The sequence below is a fragment of the Nothobranchius furzeri genome, chromosome 15 (assembly GCF_043380555.1).
Source record: "Nothobranchius furzeri strain GRZ-AD chromosome 15, NfurGRZ-RIMD1, whole genome shotgun sequence".
Taxonomy (NCBI): domain Eukaryota; kingdom Metazoa; phylum Chordata; class Actinopteri; order Cyprinodontiformes; family Nothobranchiidae; genus Nothobranchius; species Nothobranchius furzeri.
In genome coordinates this window covers 44,108,047-44,125,546 of record NC_091755.1, presented here as the reverse complement: position 1 = coordinate 44,125,546, position 17,500 = coordinate 44,108,047, and the positions used below count along the sequence as shown (strand labels likewise).

General features: G+C 46.0%; 1 protein-coding gene across 1 annotated transcript in view; it reads right to left on the bottom strand.

The window, feature by feature from the left end:
- The window catches only part of hck (HCK proto-oncogene, Src family tyrosine kinase), a gene marked incomplete at its 3' end in the record, with an annotated part of 26,375 nt that overhangs the window by 8,059 nt on the left and 816 nt on the right, over positions 1-17,500 (bottom strand). The window contains 6 exon segments of the mRNA XM_054730841.2: positions 3,714-3,863; positions 5,005-5,108; positions 5,208-5,303; positions 6,158-6,248; positions 7,392-7,425; positions 9,023-9,141. Of these exon segments, the coding sequence (XP_054586816.1) occupies positions 3,714-3,863; positions 5,005-5,108; positions 5,208-5,303; positions 6,158-6,248; positions 7,392-7,425; positions 9,023-9,133 (586 nt within the window). The 5' untranslated portion in view covers positions 9,134-9,141.

Below are 17,500 nucleotides of genomic sequence, written 5' to 3'. Positions count from 1 at the left end.
GTACGTGTGTAGTACAGTGTACCTATGTACGTGTGTAGTACAGTGTACCTATGTACGTGTGTAGTACAGTGTACCTATGTACGTGTGTAGTACAGTGTACCTATGTACGTGTGTAGTACAGTGTACCTATGTACGTGTGTAGTACAGTGTACCTATGTACGTGTGTAGTACAGTGTACCTATGTACGTGTGTAGTACAGTGTACCTATGTACGTGTGTAGTACAGTGTACCTATGTACGTGTGTAGTACAGTGTACCTATGTACGTGTGTAGTACAGTGTACCTATGTACGTGTGTAGTACAGTGTACCTATGTACGTGTGTAGTACAGTGTACCTATGTACGTGTGTAGTACAGTGTACCTATGTGGTAGAAGAAGAAGAAGCAAATATCATTTCTACAGCGCCTCTCAAGATAAAAATCACGAGGCGCTTCACAAAAACACGAAATGTAAAAATATAAAAAAGCATTTAGAAAATGTTTGAAAATATATTTAAAATAAGCAAAAATAGACAATTGTGATTAAAAAATGTTAAGAAAGAAAGAGAGTGAACAGGAAAGAGGGAAACCAGTGGATCCTGAGGAAGGTGGAATAGGTGGGGAGAGCAGAATAAAGAGAGAGAGGTGAAGAAGGTCATACAAAAGCCAGCTTGAACAAGTGAGTCTTCAGCTGCTTTTTAAAGGAGACCACTGAGTCCACTGATCTCAGGCTCAGGGGGAGAGAGGTCCAGAGTCTGGGGGCCACAGCAGCAGATGATCTGTCACCTTTGACCTTTAGCCTGGTGCTGCACAACCAGTAGGCTTTGATCACTGGACCTCAGGGACCTGCTGGGGGTGTAGGGACTAAGAAGATCACCAATGTAAGATGGTGCTTGTCCATGTAAGGCCCTATAGACCAGAACCAGGATCTTGAAATGAACCCTGAAGGTGACTGGCAGCCAGTGAAGCTGGAGGAGAAGCGGGGTGATGTGGGTGTGTTTGGAGGACTTGGTCAGAAGCTGAGCACAGGCGTTCTGAACCACCTGTAGACGGTTCAGGGAGGTTCTGCTCAGACACGTGAAAAGAGAGTTACAGTAGTCTAAGCGTGAGGAGATGAAGGTGTGGAGAACTGTCTCAAGTTCAGAGCGGGACAGAATGGGACTCAGCTTAGCAACGTTCCTGAGATGGAAGAATGAAGAGCGAACAAGAGAACTGACATGAGAATCCAGGGTGAGAACTGGGTCAAAGGTCACGCCAAGATTCCTGACAGAGGGTTTGGTGAGAAGCAAGCTGACCAAGAGAGTCTCTGACTTTGGGAACCAGCTTGTCTGGGGCACAGATGAGGATCTCAGTCTTATCTTCATTCAGCTGAAGAAAGCTCCCACCATCCAGGTTTTGATAGAGTCTAAGCAGGTGTGTAACAGCTGCAGCTTAGACATCTCATGGGGCTTAAAGGAGATGTACAGTTGGATGTCATCTGCATAAAGATGGTAGGAGATTCCTTTGAAGGAGCTCAGGATGTGCTGAAGAGGAAGCAGATAGAGGAGGAAGAGCAGAGGCCCCAGCACAGAACCTTGTGGGACACCATGGGTAAGGGAGGTGGTGGAGGACCTAAACTTGGAGACGGCCACAGAAAAGGAGCGCTCAGAGAGATAAGAGGAGAACCACTCCAGAGCAGATCCTGATAGGCCTACCCAGTCTCTCAACCTCTCCAGTAGCAGGTGATGGTCAACAGTGTCAAAGGCTGCAGTCAGGTCCAGCAGGACCAGAACAGAACAGTCCCCTGCATCAATGTGAGTCAGAAGGTCATTAGAGACCCTAAGAAGAGCTGTTTCAGTAGAATGAGCTCTACGAAAATCTGACTGGAAGCTATCATAGATGTTATGTTCATCAAGAGCAGCTGTGAGTTGTTTAGCCACAACCTTTTCCAAGATCTTGGAGATGAACGGAAGTTTAGAGATGGGTCTGAAGCTGCTATGGAGAGAGGTGTCAAGACTCGGTTTTTTAAGAAGCGGGTGGATTACAGCGTTCTTAAAGTAAGCAGGGACCTGACCAGAGACCAGAGAAGCATTAATTATAGAGAGCACGCTGGGACCGATGGACTGAAAAGCACTTTTAAACAAAGATGAGGGTAAGATGTGGAGGGGGCATGCAGAGGTCTTCATAGAGTTAACTAGTTTGGTTAACTCAGGCAAAGAAACAGGAGCAAAGCTATCTAGGATGATGGGCCTGGTTGGAGTCGGGAGAGGCGGCGATAAGGCTGAAGGAGAGATGCTAGATCTAACCTTATTGACTTTGTCCACAAAGAAAGACAGAAAGTTCTCACAGTCTGCAACAGAGTGGATGGAGGCTGTAGGAGAGGCAGGAGAGACGATGCTGCTGATGGTGTTAAACAGCACCTTGGGGTTCCCTTTGCTCTGGGACACCAGGTTGGAGGAATAGGAAACCCTGGCATCTCTGACAGAAGATCCTTTAGGAGCAGCAGATGGACGTGGAGATGGGTTTTCTTCCACAAGCGCTCAATTTTTCTGCATTGGCGCTTCAGGCTGCGAAGGCTGTCATTAAACCAGGGAGTAGGGTTCACTGCAGGAACTGATCTGTACCTACGCATGTGTGTAGTACAGTAAGGGTAACACTGAACACAAGAAGGCTCATGATGACTGGAGAGGAACTGGTTGTAACGTTTTACATGAAACACATGAATCCGTGTTTAACTGCTCCTACAGACGTCTACTCGTGATGTTTGGGAGTCGTCTGGAAACAAAACATCCTTTTGAGAAGAAATTACGTGGTTTTGATTTTGCAGGAGAACTGAAGGGTTTGGCCGTGTGTGTGTGCGTGTGTGTGCGTGTGTGTGTGCGTGTGTTGGTGTGTGTGTGTGTGTGTGTGTGTGTGTGTGCGTGCGTGTGTGTGTGTGTGTGCGTGCGTGTGTGTGTGTGTGTGTGTGTGTGTGTGTGTGTGTGCGTGCGTGTGTGTGTGCATGTGTTGGTGTGTGTGTGTGTGTGTGTGTGTGTGTGTGTGTGTGTGTGTGTGTGTGTGTGTGTGTGTGTGTGCGTGTGTGTGTGTGTGTGTGTGTGTGTGTGTGCGTGTGTGTGTGTGTGTGTGTGTGTGTGTGTGTGTGTGTGTGTGTGTGTGTGTGTGTGTGTGTGTGTGTGTGTGTGCGTGTGTGTGTGTGTGTGTGTGTGTGTGTGTGTGTGCGTGTGTGCGTGTGTGTGTGTGTGTGTGTGTGTGTGCGTGTGTGTGTGTGTGTGTGTGTGTGTGTGTGCGTGTGTGTGTGTGTGTGTGTGTGTGCGTGCGTGTGTGTGTGTGTGTGTGTGTGTGCGTGTGTGTGTGCGTGTGTGTGTGTGTGCGTGTGTGTGTGCGTGTGTTGGTGTGTGTGTGTGTGTGTGTGTGCGTGCGTGTGTGTGTGTGTGTGTGTGCGTGCGTGTGTGTGTGTGTGTGTGTGTGTGTGTGTGTGTGTGCGTGCGTGTGTGTGTGCATGTGTTGGTGTGTGTGTGTGTACGTTTGGGGCACGTTTTCAGAAAACATGTGTAAACAATTGGGAAAAAGTGTAAGGTTGATTATCATCACTGGCCAGCAGAGGGTGCTGTACATCACTATACTGATTATGGAGTACTACTTGGAGACAAATACCTCCTTCAAATGGCTCATATGCTCACTTAAATGAGTACTTTGTTTAAAGGAACATAAGGGATACGGCGCTGCCACATGAAGCACTCAGACAGCTGAGACTCACTCTTGTAATGGCTGACCAGCTCCTGCAGGGTGTTGAAGGTGATGCGAGGAGAGATGTAGAAGCCTCCGTTGTCCAGCGTTCGGATTTTATAATGTTTAACTGTGTCTCCAGACTGAGGGTCCAGGTCTCTGACGGACAGGGAGTAGCTCCCTGTGGACAAACACAAACAGCATTTCATCCACCAGGAACACTTCCAGACACTAGCTCACCTTTTCCAGGTGAGGACGATGTCGTTCCTTCCCAGAACATTATTTAAATATCCCTAGACCCACCCGATGGATTTACATGAAACCTGCAGAATATCATCCCCAGCTGATTTATTAGAAATGAGCACAACCAGCATTTAAAAGACTCTTGTTGAGCCACTGGACAGTGTAATGAATCCTTCACAAAGTAATTGTTCAGTTACAAAAGTAATCTTCAGCAGATTAACTCGTTCACTGCCATTGACGACTAAAGTCGTCATTTGCATTTTTTTTACTGTTTGAGCATCGGAACGAGCCCCCGCACTGAGAGAACAAACATCTCAGCCCTGAAGCCGATCTTCATCCGCATACGTCACAGATCACATGATCAGGAAGCAGACCATCCATGTGTTAGGAGATCGTTTTGGGCCGTTCCTGTAAAAAAAAGTGAGGCGCGAACCGGAATAGCGTCTGCCGATCACAATTCAACAACGGATTCTGAAAGAATGGATAACGCTCGAAACTCGCGGATTCTTCCTGATGTAAGAGGTGAGTCGCCGCTTTGTTTTGGTTGTTTTGGCATCGACATCATGCTAGCGCGCAACGTTCTGTGACTCTTAAAAAAACTGTAAAAACGGTGAGAAACGCTGGCAGAGAAGGCCGTTAGCGATCAGGAAACTGCTGGCAGTGAATGAGTTAACGTGAATGGCTGCCAGAGCTAACCAACATTAGCATGAACAATGGAGCTTAAACATTGGTACGTTCCTCAAACCTCTACTCCAGTATTCTGGCCCCTAGTGGGGGATTTAAGTACTGCAGGAGACACGGGCACATACTGTATATGTGGTTATTACTGTTTGAGTACTTATGTAGTTTTTATTGACATTGTCCTTTAACAGATGAATCTCTTGTAAGGATAAAAAAGAAGGGTTTCCTGTCTGGGTGACAAATACTGAGCTAGTGTGTGACGTGCTACCAGATGCTAGCACCGGCATGTAAGATAATCCTGGTTTATCGAGAGGCGGCGATGCTTAAAGGGCCATCAGAGACAATGAAACAATGGGCTCAGTTCATTGGCCAGCCCAGTTCTCTAACTGTTCTCTCACCCATGGTGGTCTCGCTGTCTCGGATCATGAAGGATCCCACTCGGTTCCCGGGGGCCAGCAGCTGCCTCTCGGCGTCTTTCCTGCTCACGCCTTTGAAGAACCAGCTGAACAGGAAACAGATGAGTTAGAACGGAAACCTCTTCAGTGCTCTTGTCCTTGTTTCATGGTGATCACAGCTAGAGCACGGCGGCGTGGACACTCACTCCTCGGCCTCCATAGTGTCTTTAGCTACGTAATTACTGGGGATGAAGCCTTCTTTGTTGGTGCTGATGGACATGGCCTTCCACCATTCACCTGACCTGAAGTAGAAACACAAACGAGTTAAAAGCACAGAACAAACCGGGCTGCCTAACGAGCTGTCCTCTGCTGGGGAGATGACGGTAGTTTCAGGTGGATGTGGATGTGACAGGTCCGTGTCAACAGCCACTCCCACACGGGCCGGGTCTAGTCCGATGGTCTCCTCTCCTCGTTTCCAGATCTCCACTCTCATCCATCCTCTGTAGCGGTCCTTTTCTTTTCCTATTGCCTGACTCCATGGAAGGTTTTTTCTGTAGCAGACGGACACTTTGAAGGTGTCCTTGAAGGTGGCGAGGTTTGTCCTCGTTTCACCGATTAGCTTCTCCTGCAGGACATGGACAGGATCTGACAAACGCACGTCTGCTCTGGGCTGATGTCTCCATTTTCTGTGTGGTGTGATGGTGTCGTTGAGGGTTCTGTTCATTCTGTGGTTCCTGTGGTGATGAGATGCTGGGTGCTGTCCAGAACCTGGGACCACCTCCCGAGTGGTGCCCGTGGACAGCCCCTCCCACATAACACATGCCTGAAACATGCCACATCATCTCCCAACAGATGAGAGCTGGTGAAGGAGACTTCAGGGAAGAAAGTGAAACTGGAAAGGTGTCGTTCTGGTTAGGAGGAAGATCTTCTCACGCTGGTCCGCGAGCTTCTTAATCCCTCTCACATCCTGCATTTCAGCAACTTCTTTTCAGAACCTTCTAGGAGGAGCCGTTTATGGGCTCTGTCGCGTTACAAGCTGCTGGTGGCCACGCCCACCCACCCTCTGATTGGCTGCTAACTCTGACAGGCTGCTGGGAAGCCCGTTTGCTCGTTCACCAGCTTTCTCAGGTTCGCCCTACTGACGTGGACTACTCACTCCTCCAAGATTCTGAGTTTGTCTCCTTTCTTGAATCCAAGGTCTCCATCATGAATCGCCTCATAGTCGTAGAGCGCAATGGCGATGTCACCTACGTGAAATGAAAAAGAAAAACATCACTTTAAAGAAAACACAGAAGAAATCAGCTGTGGAAGTCGTACGGAAGACTGAAACTGCTGAAAAGAAGAATAAAAATCTTTTTCTTTTTGTTTGACGTTTGCTGGCTGTGTGTGTTCTTCTGGTTTCATCATCAGAAGGTTTAGTTGGGACAACCTTCTCCTCTCCTCCAAGAAGCTTCTCCAGTCCGAGACTTGGGTCGGTGGTCGGAGGCTTATGAGGCGTGGCCTGCTGATAGGGCGATGGGAGTCCCTGGTGAGGTCATTGTTATTACTGATAAGGACATCAAGGTCACATGGGTCCCTGGCCCCTCCCTCTATTCAGCTCCCTGTTTGTGTCGCTGGTGCTGAAGATCCCAACACGGGGTGGGCAGTCCTGATACGTGAGGGCCGCTATCAGCAGGTTTTAGTTGCTTCTCTGCTCAAACACACCTGGTTTGAATGTGCTGGTGATTAACAGGCTGCTGCAGAGCCTGATGAGCTGCTGAACAGGTGATTCATCCAGGACTCAGGTCTGTTGGAGCAGGGAAACAGTTAAAACCTGCTGGCCTACTCCTGTCCTAATGAGTTCGAGCAATGCCCGCCTGCACTGTTTTGGTCACATGTCTCGTCTACCTGGGGAGACAAGTCAAGGCTGCCCTGTAGGTGTGGACACGTCTCACATAGATTCTTCTTCTCAAACATCTGTAGCTTCACAAAGGGACCGCTGGTGCTGCAGGCCAGGACTGCAGACCATCTACACCTCAAGGACGAAGGGTTAGGTTTCCTCTCTCCAACACCTCCACTCGTCCCGCAGGCATGAAAAGAGTCACGTTCCCGATATCAGATGACCTTCATGTTGATTCTGGGAACTTCTTTGTTGATTTAGTTGGGTTCCGTATCAGCTGACTTCCTGCTATGTTTGAAAGTTAATGCAGTCACGCCGGCCTTGTGGTGGGGAGTGAGACAGTTTATCGTTCTCCACCCACACGCAGACGCACCTTCCTCTTTTCACCTTAACGTTTCTCTCTACATCCTAAAAGCACCAGCCTGCATGTGTGTTCATAAAAATCCTCTCAGCTGTTCAGGCTAAGTGAAGGAAATCCGTCGGTTCGACTGAGATGCAGGACTTGACCCACCTTCTGAAGCTGCTGCATTAGACGTTGTTTTGGCCTGAAGAGAAAAGAAAATCTCATTTTTATGTGCAAATGAACACATTTCAAGCAGAAACATCATGTAGATAATTGCCATACATTTCCATCAAACCACTTCTGGTCTTAAATCCTCCCAATGGGGCATCAGGATTAGTACCTTCACCAGACCGATACATGTCAGGTGGAGGATCCACAGAGGACTAGTTTGTTTGTTGTCGTAAAATTACATGTCTGTCTGTTTATAAAAATATATTTTACAAAACCACCAGATTAATTTAATCCCAACCCTAACCCTACCCCAACAACTGTTGAACCCAAACAAAGATGGCCGACGCAGCCTACCTGTGGTTTGAAGTAGTCCAAATGAGACAATGAGTTGTTCAGAGATGGCAAACATCTACCGTAATAAGTGTAATAAGTGCTCCCCACTTTAAAACCATCAGAAATGACACAACAAACAGCTGATTAAAGCAGTTTCTCCTTTAAAGGAATCTCCCACCATCTCTACGTAGATGACATCCAACTGTACGTCTCCTCTAAGCCCCATGAGATGTCTAAGCTGCAGCGGTTACACACCTGCCTGGACTCCATTAAAAAGCCTACTGGTTGTGCAGCGCCAGGCTAAAGACCAAAGGTGATCTCCTCAGTCCCCACACCTCCAGCAGGTCCCTGAGGTCCAGTGACCAAAGCCTACTGGTTGTGCAGCAGGCTAAAGGTGAAAGGTGACAGATCATCTGCTGCTGTGGGTTAGGTTCTTCTATCTCACCACCTGCAGCTTCAGCCCTCACCAGCTTCAGTCAGTCACAACCACCACATCTCCTGTGTTTCAGGTGACCCTGACCCTGACCCCTGACCCTGACAGGAAGGACCGTTAGTGTCAGTCAGTGTTTTGGGTTTTGTGATAAACTTCCAAACGGCAGAAGCTGGGGACACGTACGTATTCTATGTCTGGATGGTTCAAAGGCTCAGCTTTGATTGATTGATTGATTGATTGATTGATTGGGTGCAACAGAAACAGATCTCAAGGGGAACACACATCAACGTAACACCGGAGCCAGTTCTGCCTCTGTCACTTCCTGTTTCTTCATGGCGGGTTAGAGATGTTACAGTCAACACACAGGAAGCTGTGGCCGGAGGACCCGCAGCAGCCTGGCTTCTTTAAAGCATTGCAGATCAATGTCTAGCCAGGATGCAAACTCACCAATCATGGGACAAGCTGAGGCCCGCTGCACGCCGCCTTCCTCTGCAGGAGAGCTGCTTCGTATCACCTCTCGCTGCAGCTGCTGAAACTGCTCTTTGCTTGTTTCTGCTTTTTTTTGTTGTTGTTTTACAGTTTCTGTATTCAGAGAAAATCCTCTTCCTCATTTTCTAAAATAAACTTCTACGGCTGCTCGTGCACTTTTCATTTCTTTGAGCAGATGACCTTTGGAGGTCGAGCAGCAAACTTTAACCTGAAGAACATAAATGTGTGCTTCTTTCCTCTTAAAGTGTAAAGATTCAGTGGAAACCCGACGTTATCCACAGCACCTAACACCGAACCAATCATTAACCTTGGAATGAACGAGACGTTTAAAGTAGGTCAGTGTGGATCGGTGCATTTGTCCAGATGAACTCACAGCTTTGGGTCCGGAGGTGGGGTCTTTGACGTAGTGGGCCGTCTGCGCTCTCTCGCTGTTTCCTGTCCCTTTGCTGAGAGCTTCCTGCTCCTTGGAGCCCACGCAGCCCATGGTGGCGTCTACAGGAATGCAGAAACAGCAGGAAGTAAACCCTCTCACCTGGGATTTGGTTTGCTGTGCTTTTTAACGTTTCAGCAGTAAGCTGGTACGTCTTTGTGGCTAAGAGAAGCTGTTTGTAAAGCATTCGTGGTGGTTGTTGTTAAATCTGAGGAGTCACGTGTTTCTAGTTCTGATTCAGGCGTCTCCATCCCAGAGCTCACACGGACTTTTAGTAACTTAGGAGTACAGATGAACCTCCTCCTGTCTTTGCACGTTAAAGTGTTTTTATCGGGGATTTTGCTCGTAAACTTTCCTGAAAGTGTATGCCGCGTATTGATAAACGGCCATATTGTGTGTTCTTACAGCGAGTCGAACATTCGCACAAAGATGGAACAAGATGTCAAAGAGCCTCCCATTAATAACCTGTTGATGATAAGTAGGACTGTATAAAGTACTTATTACAAAATACCACAGCGCCAAAAGCTGACGTCCTCTTTAGGGGAGAGCTGCTCTCAGAAGAAGATGCTGACAGAACTAGGACCTCTAGTGGTGAATTTGCAGATTGCAAGCAACTCAAAACCCTCTGAGCCCTTCTCCACCCACCATTTTTGTTAATTAATCCTCCAGATCCCAAACAGAAGACCTTTATTAGGAATGGTCCTTTTTCAGGTTTCTTCAGGTATCTTCTGCTCGAACGTGCTTTTGAACATGATGTTGACACAAGCATGAGCCCTGACCAACCAGCTCTTCTGTAAACTCGTTCTGTGTGTTGATTCCTGATTATCTTCTGCTTTCTTAACACGGTGAAGTAATTAGATGCTTCTTTACCTTCGGCTGACGTACTTCGGCCGGAACCTCAGGGCGGCTCTGACAAAGGCAGAAGCTTCAGCCGAAGGTAAAGAAACATCTAATTACTTCACCGTGTTAATTCTTCTTCCGGCTCTTGGAGAGTACCGACGCTTTTTTCCTCCTCTCCTCTCTAACTTACCCTCAAGGCTCTTTGTCTGTCTCTGGGTGAACGTCTGCTTCTGCATTTTTCTGGAAACGGAAATTACTAAAATGGACCTGGTCTGTTGGTTACTTAACATGATTGATAAAATGTTTTCAGCGATGAGAATGGGGGAAGGGGCTCCCGAGTACGCCTCTGGGACAGATCCAGTTGGGTATATCATGGACTCCTGGAAACAGTGGAACCTGATTTGCTTATCTCAGCTGTCTGTGGAGGATTCTGAAGACGTCTGGATATCCGTGGTGTTGGTGTCAGGTTTCCTGCTCTTTGGCCTTGGAGGTTACCCGGCTTACCGGAAAATTAACGAGCTGTCGAGGAATATTGGCTCGCTCCCAGAGCTCAGGGATGGATTGCACCACGCTGTGAATTCACTGACTCATATAATTGTTGAGATGAGTCGTGAGCTTTGGCTGAGATTCATGTGTTGGCACAAAAGATGGATGCCATCAAGGAGCGAGTGGACGGAGCAGCACGGATTGGGATAGATTAATTACGCCATTATTGGATCTAGAGAGGTTGAGGACCAACAGAACTTTAAGACAGAGAGGAAATTATCTCTGTCTGTCCCCAAAACAATTTCTTATCTGAATCTGGTGCCCTTGAGCCTGTGAGGCTGAAACGAATACCCCCCCGAAGAAATGTGGAACGCTGCCGTCGCCATGGCAACTCTGTCTCCCTATCCCAGCCTGGGCGGGACTGCGGGCTGTGAAGGCTGCTGAATCGTTCCAGGAGTCACTGTGCCCTCTAAACCTCAACGACCTCCTTCCCCTGTCCAGACTGAGGTGATGAGCGCTGCTTATCATGGCTGCAGGAACTGACGTGTGGAGAGTCCCAACCCACCACCCCACCTAGTGGACACTTGTGTTGTGTAATGTCTGAAGTTTGTAGCATTTCTGTCTGAGGAGTGTTTTGCAGAGCAAAGCTGCCCTCCCTGTGGAGGGTAACTCTGAAGTGCCTTTTTTTCCTCCACCCGACCCCATCCTCATATAAACCCTCTGATCTCTATTAAGGTAGAGCGACTCGGGTTGTGAATGACCACAGCCACCAATTCTTGTCATGTGTCTATGTATGCATGTCTGATCTCAGAGTTGTGTGTACTGAAACTCTAATTTCCCTCTGGGATTAATAAAGTATCTTTGAATTTGAATTTGAATTGAATAGAACCAGGAAAGAGATCGCCCTGACCAACGTTGAAAGCACACGTTCCTCTCTGTGTTTGATGACATCTCTTTTCACATCTACAGCATTTCATCACATTCATGCATTTTGCTGAAAATCTGTATTTTCAAATGAAAGCAGTGAATTTTTGGGCGATTTATTCATGCTCTGAATGTTTTAGACTAAGGTTTAACATGGACAGCAATGAGTCAAAATTTAATCAAATAATTGTTTGTTTGTTTGCTTGAAAGTTGTTCAAAATGATTTTTTTAAACAGCGACCAACATCCCGGCATGCGTCACGATCGATGACTCAACGTTCCCTGTCCCAGTTCGGCACATTTGTGAACTACGCACTTGAACCCTACTGCTTACTTCCCACTTGATGCTAACATTAGCATAGCGCTAGCACAATTTCATGACATGGTTAGTAAACAACAGCAAGCTCATCCAGATGGGGTTCAGATTATTGCAGGAGACTATTAAACAGCCTTAAGACTGTCCTCTCCAGATTTATATGGTGCCCACCAGAGGAGCAAACACACGATCGTGTTTAGGGTTAACCCTAACCCTAACCCTAACATAAAGCATGCTTTTAGAACTGCCCTCCCTCTCTCACCTGGGCCTGTCTGACCACCTCTCTCATCTCCTCATCCCAGGTTGGGTGTTCCCCAATGTTCTGTCCTGAGGCCTCTTCTATTTATCATCTAAATTCTTCCACTTAGCAAAAATTTCCATAAATTTAATATTAATTTTCATTGCTATGCAGACGACACCCAGCTCTATTTCTCTACAAATCCCACCTCCTCCCTCCCGCCTTCTTCCCTAAGTGAATGTCTGGATGAAAGTAAAACATGGTTATCTAACAATTTTCTTCAGCTGAACAGTGAAGATTCTTCTCATTGGTTCCAAATCAACTTTGGCTAAATCAGACAACAACTCTTTGACCATTGATAACTCCTCCATCAGCCCCTAGAGTCTGGGTGTCCTCCTTGATGGTACGTTATAATTTCAGTCCCATGTTAGTTAAATTACTCAGGTTGCTTATTTCCATCTACGTAACATTAATCGCCTCCGACCGTCTCTCACATCTCACAGCGCTGCTATTCTTGTTCACACCCTGGCCACTTCTCGTATTGTCTACCGTAACTCACAACTTTTTGGTCTCCCTCAATCATCTGCACACAAACTTCAGCTGGTCCAGAACTCGGCTGGCCGTATTGTCTCCAAAATCCCGTCCACTGATCACATCACAGCTCTGAAGGAGCTGCACAGGCTTCCTGTAAAATTTCGGATCACTTTAAATATCCGTCTTCTTGCATTTAACCTCGTCCCCATCCGTAGTCTTAGATCTTCCTCCTCCATCCATCTCTCAGTGCCCCCTTCCCATGTGTCTACCATGGGGTCCAGAGCGTTCAGCTCCTCACCTCTGGAATTCTCTTCCACCTGAGATTCACAACATTGACTCCATTTCAATTTTCAAATCACATCTCAAAACTCATTTGTGCAGAAATGCTTTTTGTTTGTGACTCTCCATCCATGCGCCTGTCTCATTTATCTGTTTTGTTGCTTTTTAATCTTTATTGATTTAAATGAGTTGATCTTACTTTGTTTTGTCATGATGTGTTTTTCTTGCCTTACTATGAGGTGACCATGAGTGCCATGAAGGGCGCCTATAAATAAAATGAAGTTTATTATTATTATTATTATTATTTTAATGTTTATTTATTTATTTATTTATTTTATAAGGAAAACCAGGCTGATTACAGATCTGACCAGAACATGCACTTCCTGGTTCCTGCTACGGGACTGCTTGTCTGGAACAGTGTGAGTATTGTGCACCAGAACTTGCAGATGTTCGCTGACACAAACACAGTCCCAGAGGTGAAGCACACCTGTATCTGCCCAAACCAGAAGCCCTGGGCGACGAGCAAGGCCCAGTCACTCCCTAAAGCTCACAACTCTGCTATCAGGTTGGGCGCTAAGGCCCATCACAGTGCAGCAAGATCCGACTTGAGAAGAGACACAACAGCAGCCAAAGAAACCTTCGACAATACTTTGTTTCCTCACACACCTCAGATCTTCAGCACAGGCTCGTCGCTGTAGTTGTGTGTTCATGTATGCAAATGTGCCTGCAGATGTGGCGGGACACAGAGGCTGTGTCTGTGGCCTGCAGGCTGCACAGATGGAGGGAACACAAGTGAGACCGCTGACCCAATCCCCTCTCAGCTTGCAGAGGCAGATTGTTGTAAAGGACAGTTTATGCTTAATTAGATTATTTAGAAAATGCTAAAGTTTAAATCCCATCAGTCATCATCACACACTGGTGAAGTTCATCTCTGCATCTGACCCGTCCCCGTGGGGAGCGGTGAGCTGCAGCTATGGCTACCCCCCCCCCCGCCCCCCCCCCCCGCCCCCCCCGATCCAACCCCTTAAAGCTGAGTGTCAAGCAGGGAGGCGTTGGGCGTTGGGTGTGACCTGACCGGGATCCCAGTCCCAGAGTGGACACTCTACCACTAAGTCACTGAGAAGGTGCCAGAAAACAGCAGACGTTGTTACAGGTACCAACGCGTCTCCAACTCACACAGGAACGGAAAAGGTTGCATTTTAGACCCAGGAAGTGTTTCTGCTTAGGTCGAAAGTTGTGGTTGAAACATTTTTGCCCAAAGTTCCTCTTCTGATGTCAAACGCGAGAATGTTGAGAGTTCCTGCTGCCTTTCGACACTAATCCTCTCTCTGAAGTGTTGATGGGTGTGGCTCATGCTGGTGCAACAAGAAGGTCTGGCAAAAGCCTAAAACGGGTTCCATGTTACAGCAGCAAAGACCAGCATCTGCTTCAGAGAAACAGGGTAGATGTTTGACCGGCTTTTGTTGTGACTTTAAGTAGAAAAACAGGAAGTGAAAGCCAGAAGATCACCGATTATCACATAAATGATAACCTCCTAAAGTATCTGAACATCACAACGGCTTACAAGCTCCTGGGGTCCGGAACCTCATCAGATGAGATTAAAGGGATCATCTTAAAGGATTTTCTGTCAGGTTATTAAGTAATTTAGTAGTTTAACCCACCCCTCTGCAGCTTCTGTACTGTTACCCACCCACTACCCCATAGAGACAGTGTCCTGCCCACGGCCAAAACCACACAGATTAAATATCAGGCTTAATAAAGCAAATCATGGAAATCTCATAAATATTAGAACAAATTCAACTGAGCAGAAAACTAGAAACATTAAATGTGGGTTGTTGAACATTTGATCCATTTTTTCTAAGACTTTGTTAGTTAATGACTTGATTTGTGATAATCAGATCTCTTTGCTCTCTCTCACAGAATCCTGTCATGGTCTGTGTCTGCGTCTCCCTCATGTGTCTCCTTGTGTGCTCCATCCCCCTCGAAGGATCCCCTTATGTGTCTCTTTGTGTTCCTCATGTGTCCCCTGGTCTGCAGCCCTCCAGATCATCCCTCACAGGTCCTGTGTTCCTTTGGTCTCCCCCAGTCACCCCTCTGCAGTTTTTATAGGTTCAGCTTTTCATTTTATTAGTCTCTTCAGTGTGTTTTCCCACCGGTTTTTGTAGTTTTCCTTCCCCAGGTATTAGTTATTTTTGCTGGCTCTTCTTGTCTTTAGGTTTTACTCTTAGGTCATGTTAGTTTCCTCCCTGATTAGTTAATTGCTTTCACCTGGTTCTCTCCCCACACACCTGCAGTCTATCTGCCTCCCATCATGCCCCAGTGTATATAACCCTGTCTGCGTCTCTATCTGTTGTTGGGTCATTGTCTTGTGTCACCTTCGTCTCGTTCCCCTCTCTAGATTTTGAGCTTCGTTTTGGATATTCTAGGTTTTGTTATTTGGGACTTTTGATTTTTGTTTTTGGCTCCCTGCCTTTTAGGATTTATTCTTAATAAAGGATTTTACGTTATTGCTCCACTCGGTGTCATCTGGTTCTCGGCATTTTTGGGTCCTAACCTCCTCTTGGCTCCCCATCGTGACAAATCCTGGCTGCAGCAAGAGGACTATGTTAGCTTAAACGAGTCGACTCCTAATTATTTAAATCATCATATTGCTCGAAGTACAGGGCGAGGAGGAGGAGTGGCAACCATTTTTCATTCGGACTTATTAATCAGTCCCTTACAGATTAATAGTTACAGTTCGTTTGAACATCTTATTCTTAGTTCTCCTAATCCAGATAGCAAAACTGTGAAACCACTCTTGTTTGTAGTTTTATATCGTCCACCAGGCCCTTACTCTGAGTTTTTGGATCAGATCTCTGATGTTTTATCTGATTTGGTGCTAAATACTGATAAGGTCATTGTAGTGGGGGATTTCAACATTCATGTGGACATTGAAAATGATAGCCTCAATGTAGCCTTTAGTAATATCTTAGACTCAATTGGTTTTACTCAAAGAATACATAGCTCCACCCACTCCTGCCATCATACATTAGACCTTGTGCTGACTTATGGCATAGAGTGTGAGGAAATAAGGATCTTTCCACATAATCCAGTCCTCTCGGACCACTTTCTGATAACCTTTGAGTTTTTTATAACTGAGTTCTCGAGACATGAAAGTAAATTTCACTATAGTCGGTCTCTATCTGACAACGCTGTTGCATCTTTTAAATCAACTGTTCCATCTTTACTGTCCTCAGCATCTCAGAGGAACGTAGCAGAGGGCAATATTTTCAGTTCTAGCCCCTCCCAAATTGATGCCTTAGTTCATCATGTTAATTCCTCTTTACGTGTGGCATTAGATGATGTTGCCCCTTTAAAATAGAAGGTAATTAGGGACAGGAAGTTGGCTCCCTGGTTTAATTCTCATTTACGAGCCTTAAAACAAAACTCTAGGAAATTGGAGAGAACATGGCGCTCTACGTACCATGAGGAGGCCTACCTATCCTGGAAAAATAGTCTTGTGCTTTATAAAAATAAGCTTCAACAAGCTAATCTGGTTTTAGAGAGTATCACAGCACTGAAACCGCATTAGTGAGAGTTACAAATGATATTCTCATGGCCTCAGATAAGAATCTTGTGTCTGTTCTAGTCTTGTTAGATCTCAGTGCTGCCTTTGACACAGTTGATCACAATGTTCTTTTAGAAAGACTTGAACATGTTGTAGGGATCAAAGGAACAGCGTTAGGCTGGTTTAAATCCTACCTGTCTGACAGATTTCATTTTGTAAATGTACATGACAAATCGTCTTCATACTCCAGGGTTACTTGTGGAGTACCACAGGGTTCAGTGCTTGGACCAATTCTTTTTACTGTATATATGCTTCCAATTGGTAAAATCATTAGACAGCATGGGATAAACTTCCACTGTTATGCTGACGATACTCGGTTATATTTATCCATTAACCCTGATGAACCTAATCGGTTAGTTAAAATACAGGCTTGTCTTGAGGACATAAAATTTGGATGACTAACATTTCTGTTTTTAAACTAGACAAGACTGAAGTTCTCCTCTTTTGACCAGAAATTCAGAAAAGGAAACTGCTTAGTCAATCACCTGAATGGTTCATAGCTTATCAGCAGAACATAATATGTAGTTGGCGGTGGTGGTGCAGGTCATTTATCATCTATTTCTCTGAACAGAGGCCAGTCAGGAAGCTTCCTAAACAGCTTAGATGATAGATAGGAATATATTTTATCTTAATATATTACACAGCATTCTCGTTAGGTTACAAAGATTAGGAAAATGGCAGTGGAGTCTTGGAAAAGTGGAGGAAAATATTTTCAAAACACAAGAATTAGCAGCTGGAATCCTTTTATTTTGAAGGAAAAGGCTCATATCAGTCTTTATAAAGAAAAAGTCTGTTTTATATTCAGCTGAGTGACCTTCAGCAGAAACACGATGCCTCTCATTAATAAACTTTCTCAACAGTTACAGGAAGTGATGTTGTGTTTGAGACATTTGGGGGAAAATATGGACTTTAGACACGTGGTGATGTAACTCTGGCATTTCTGTAACACGCCTAAAACATGCCTCGCTCCACAGAACATGCAAAACGTTAGAGCGTCACAGGCCGAGAACACAGAACTGAAACTGGACCGGTTTCTGGTTCTGTCTAGATGGGCAGTCTAAAATTAGCTGCCACACACACACACACACACATGAGCACGCACACACACGCACGCACACACACATGAGCACACACATACACGCACGCACACACACACGCATGAGCACGCACGCATGCACGCACACACACACACACACAC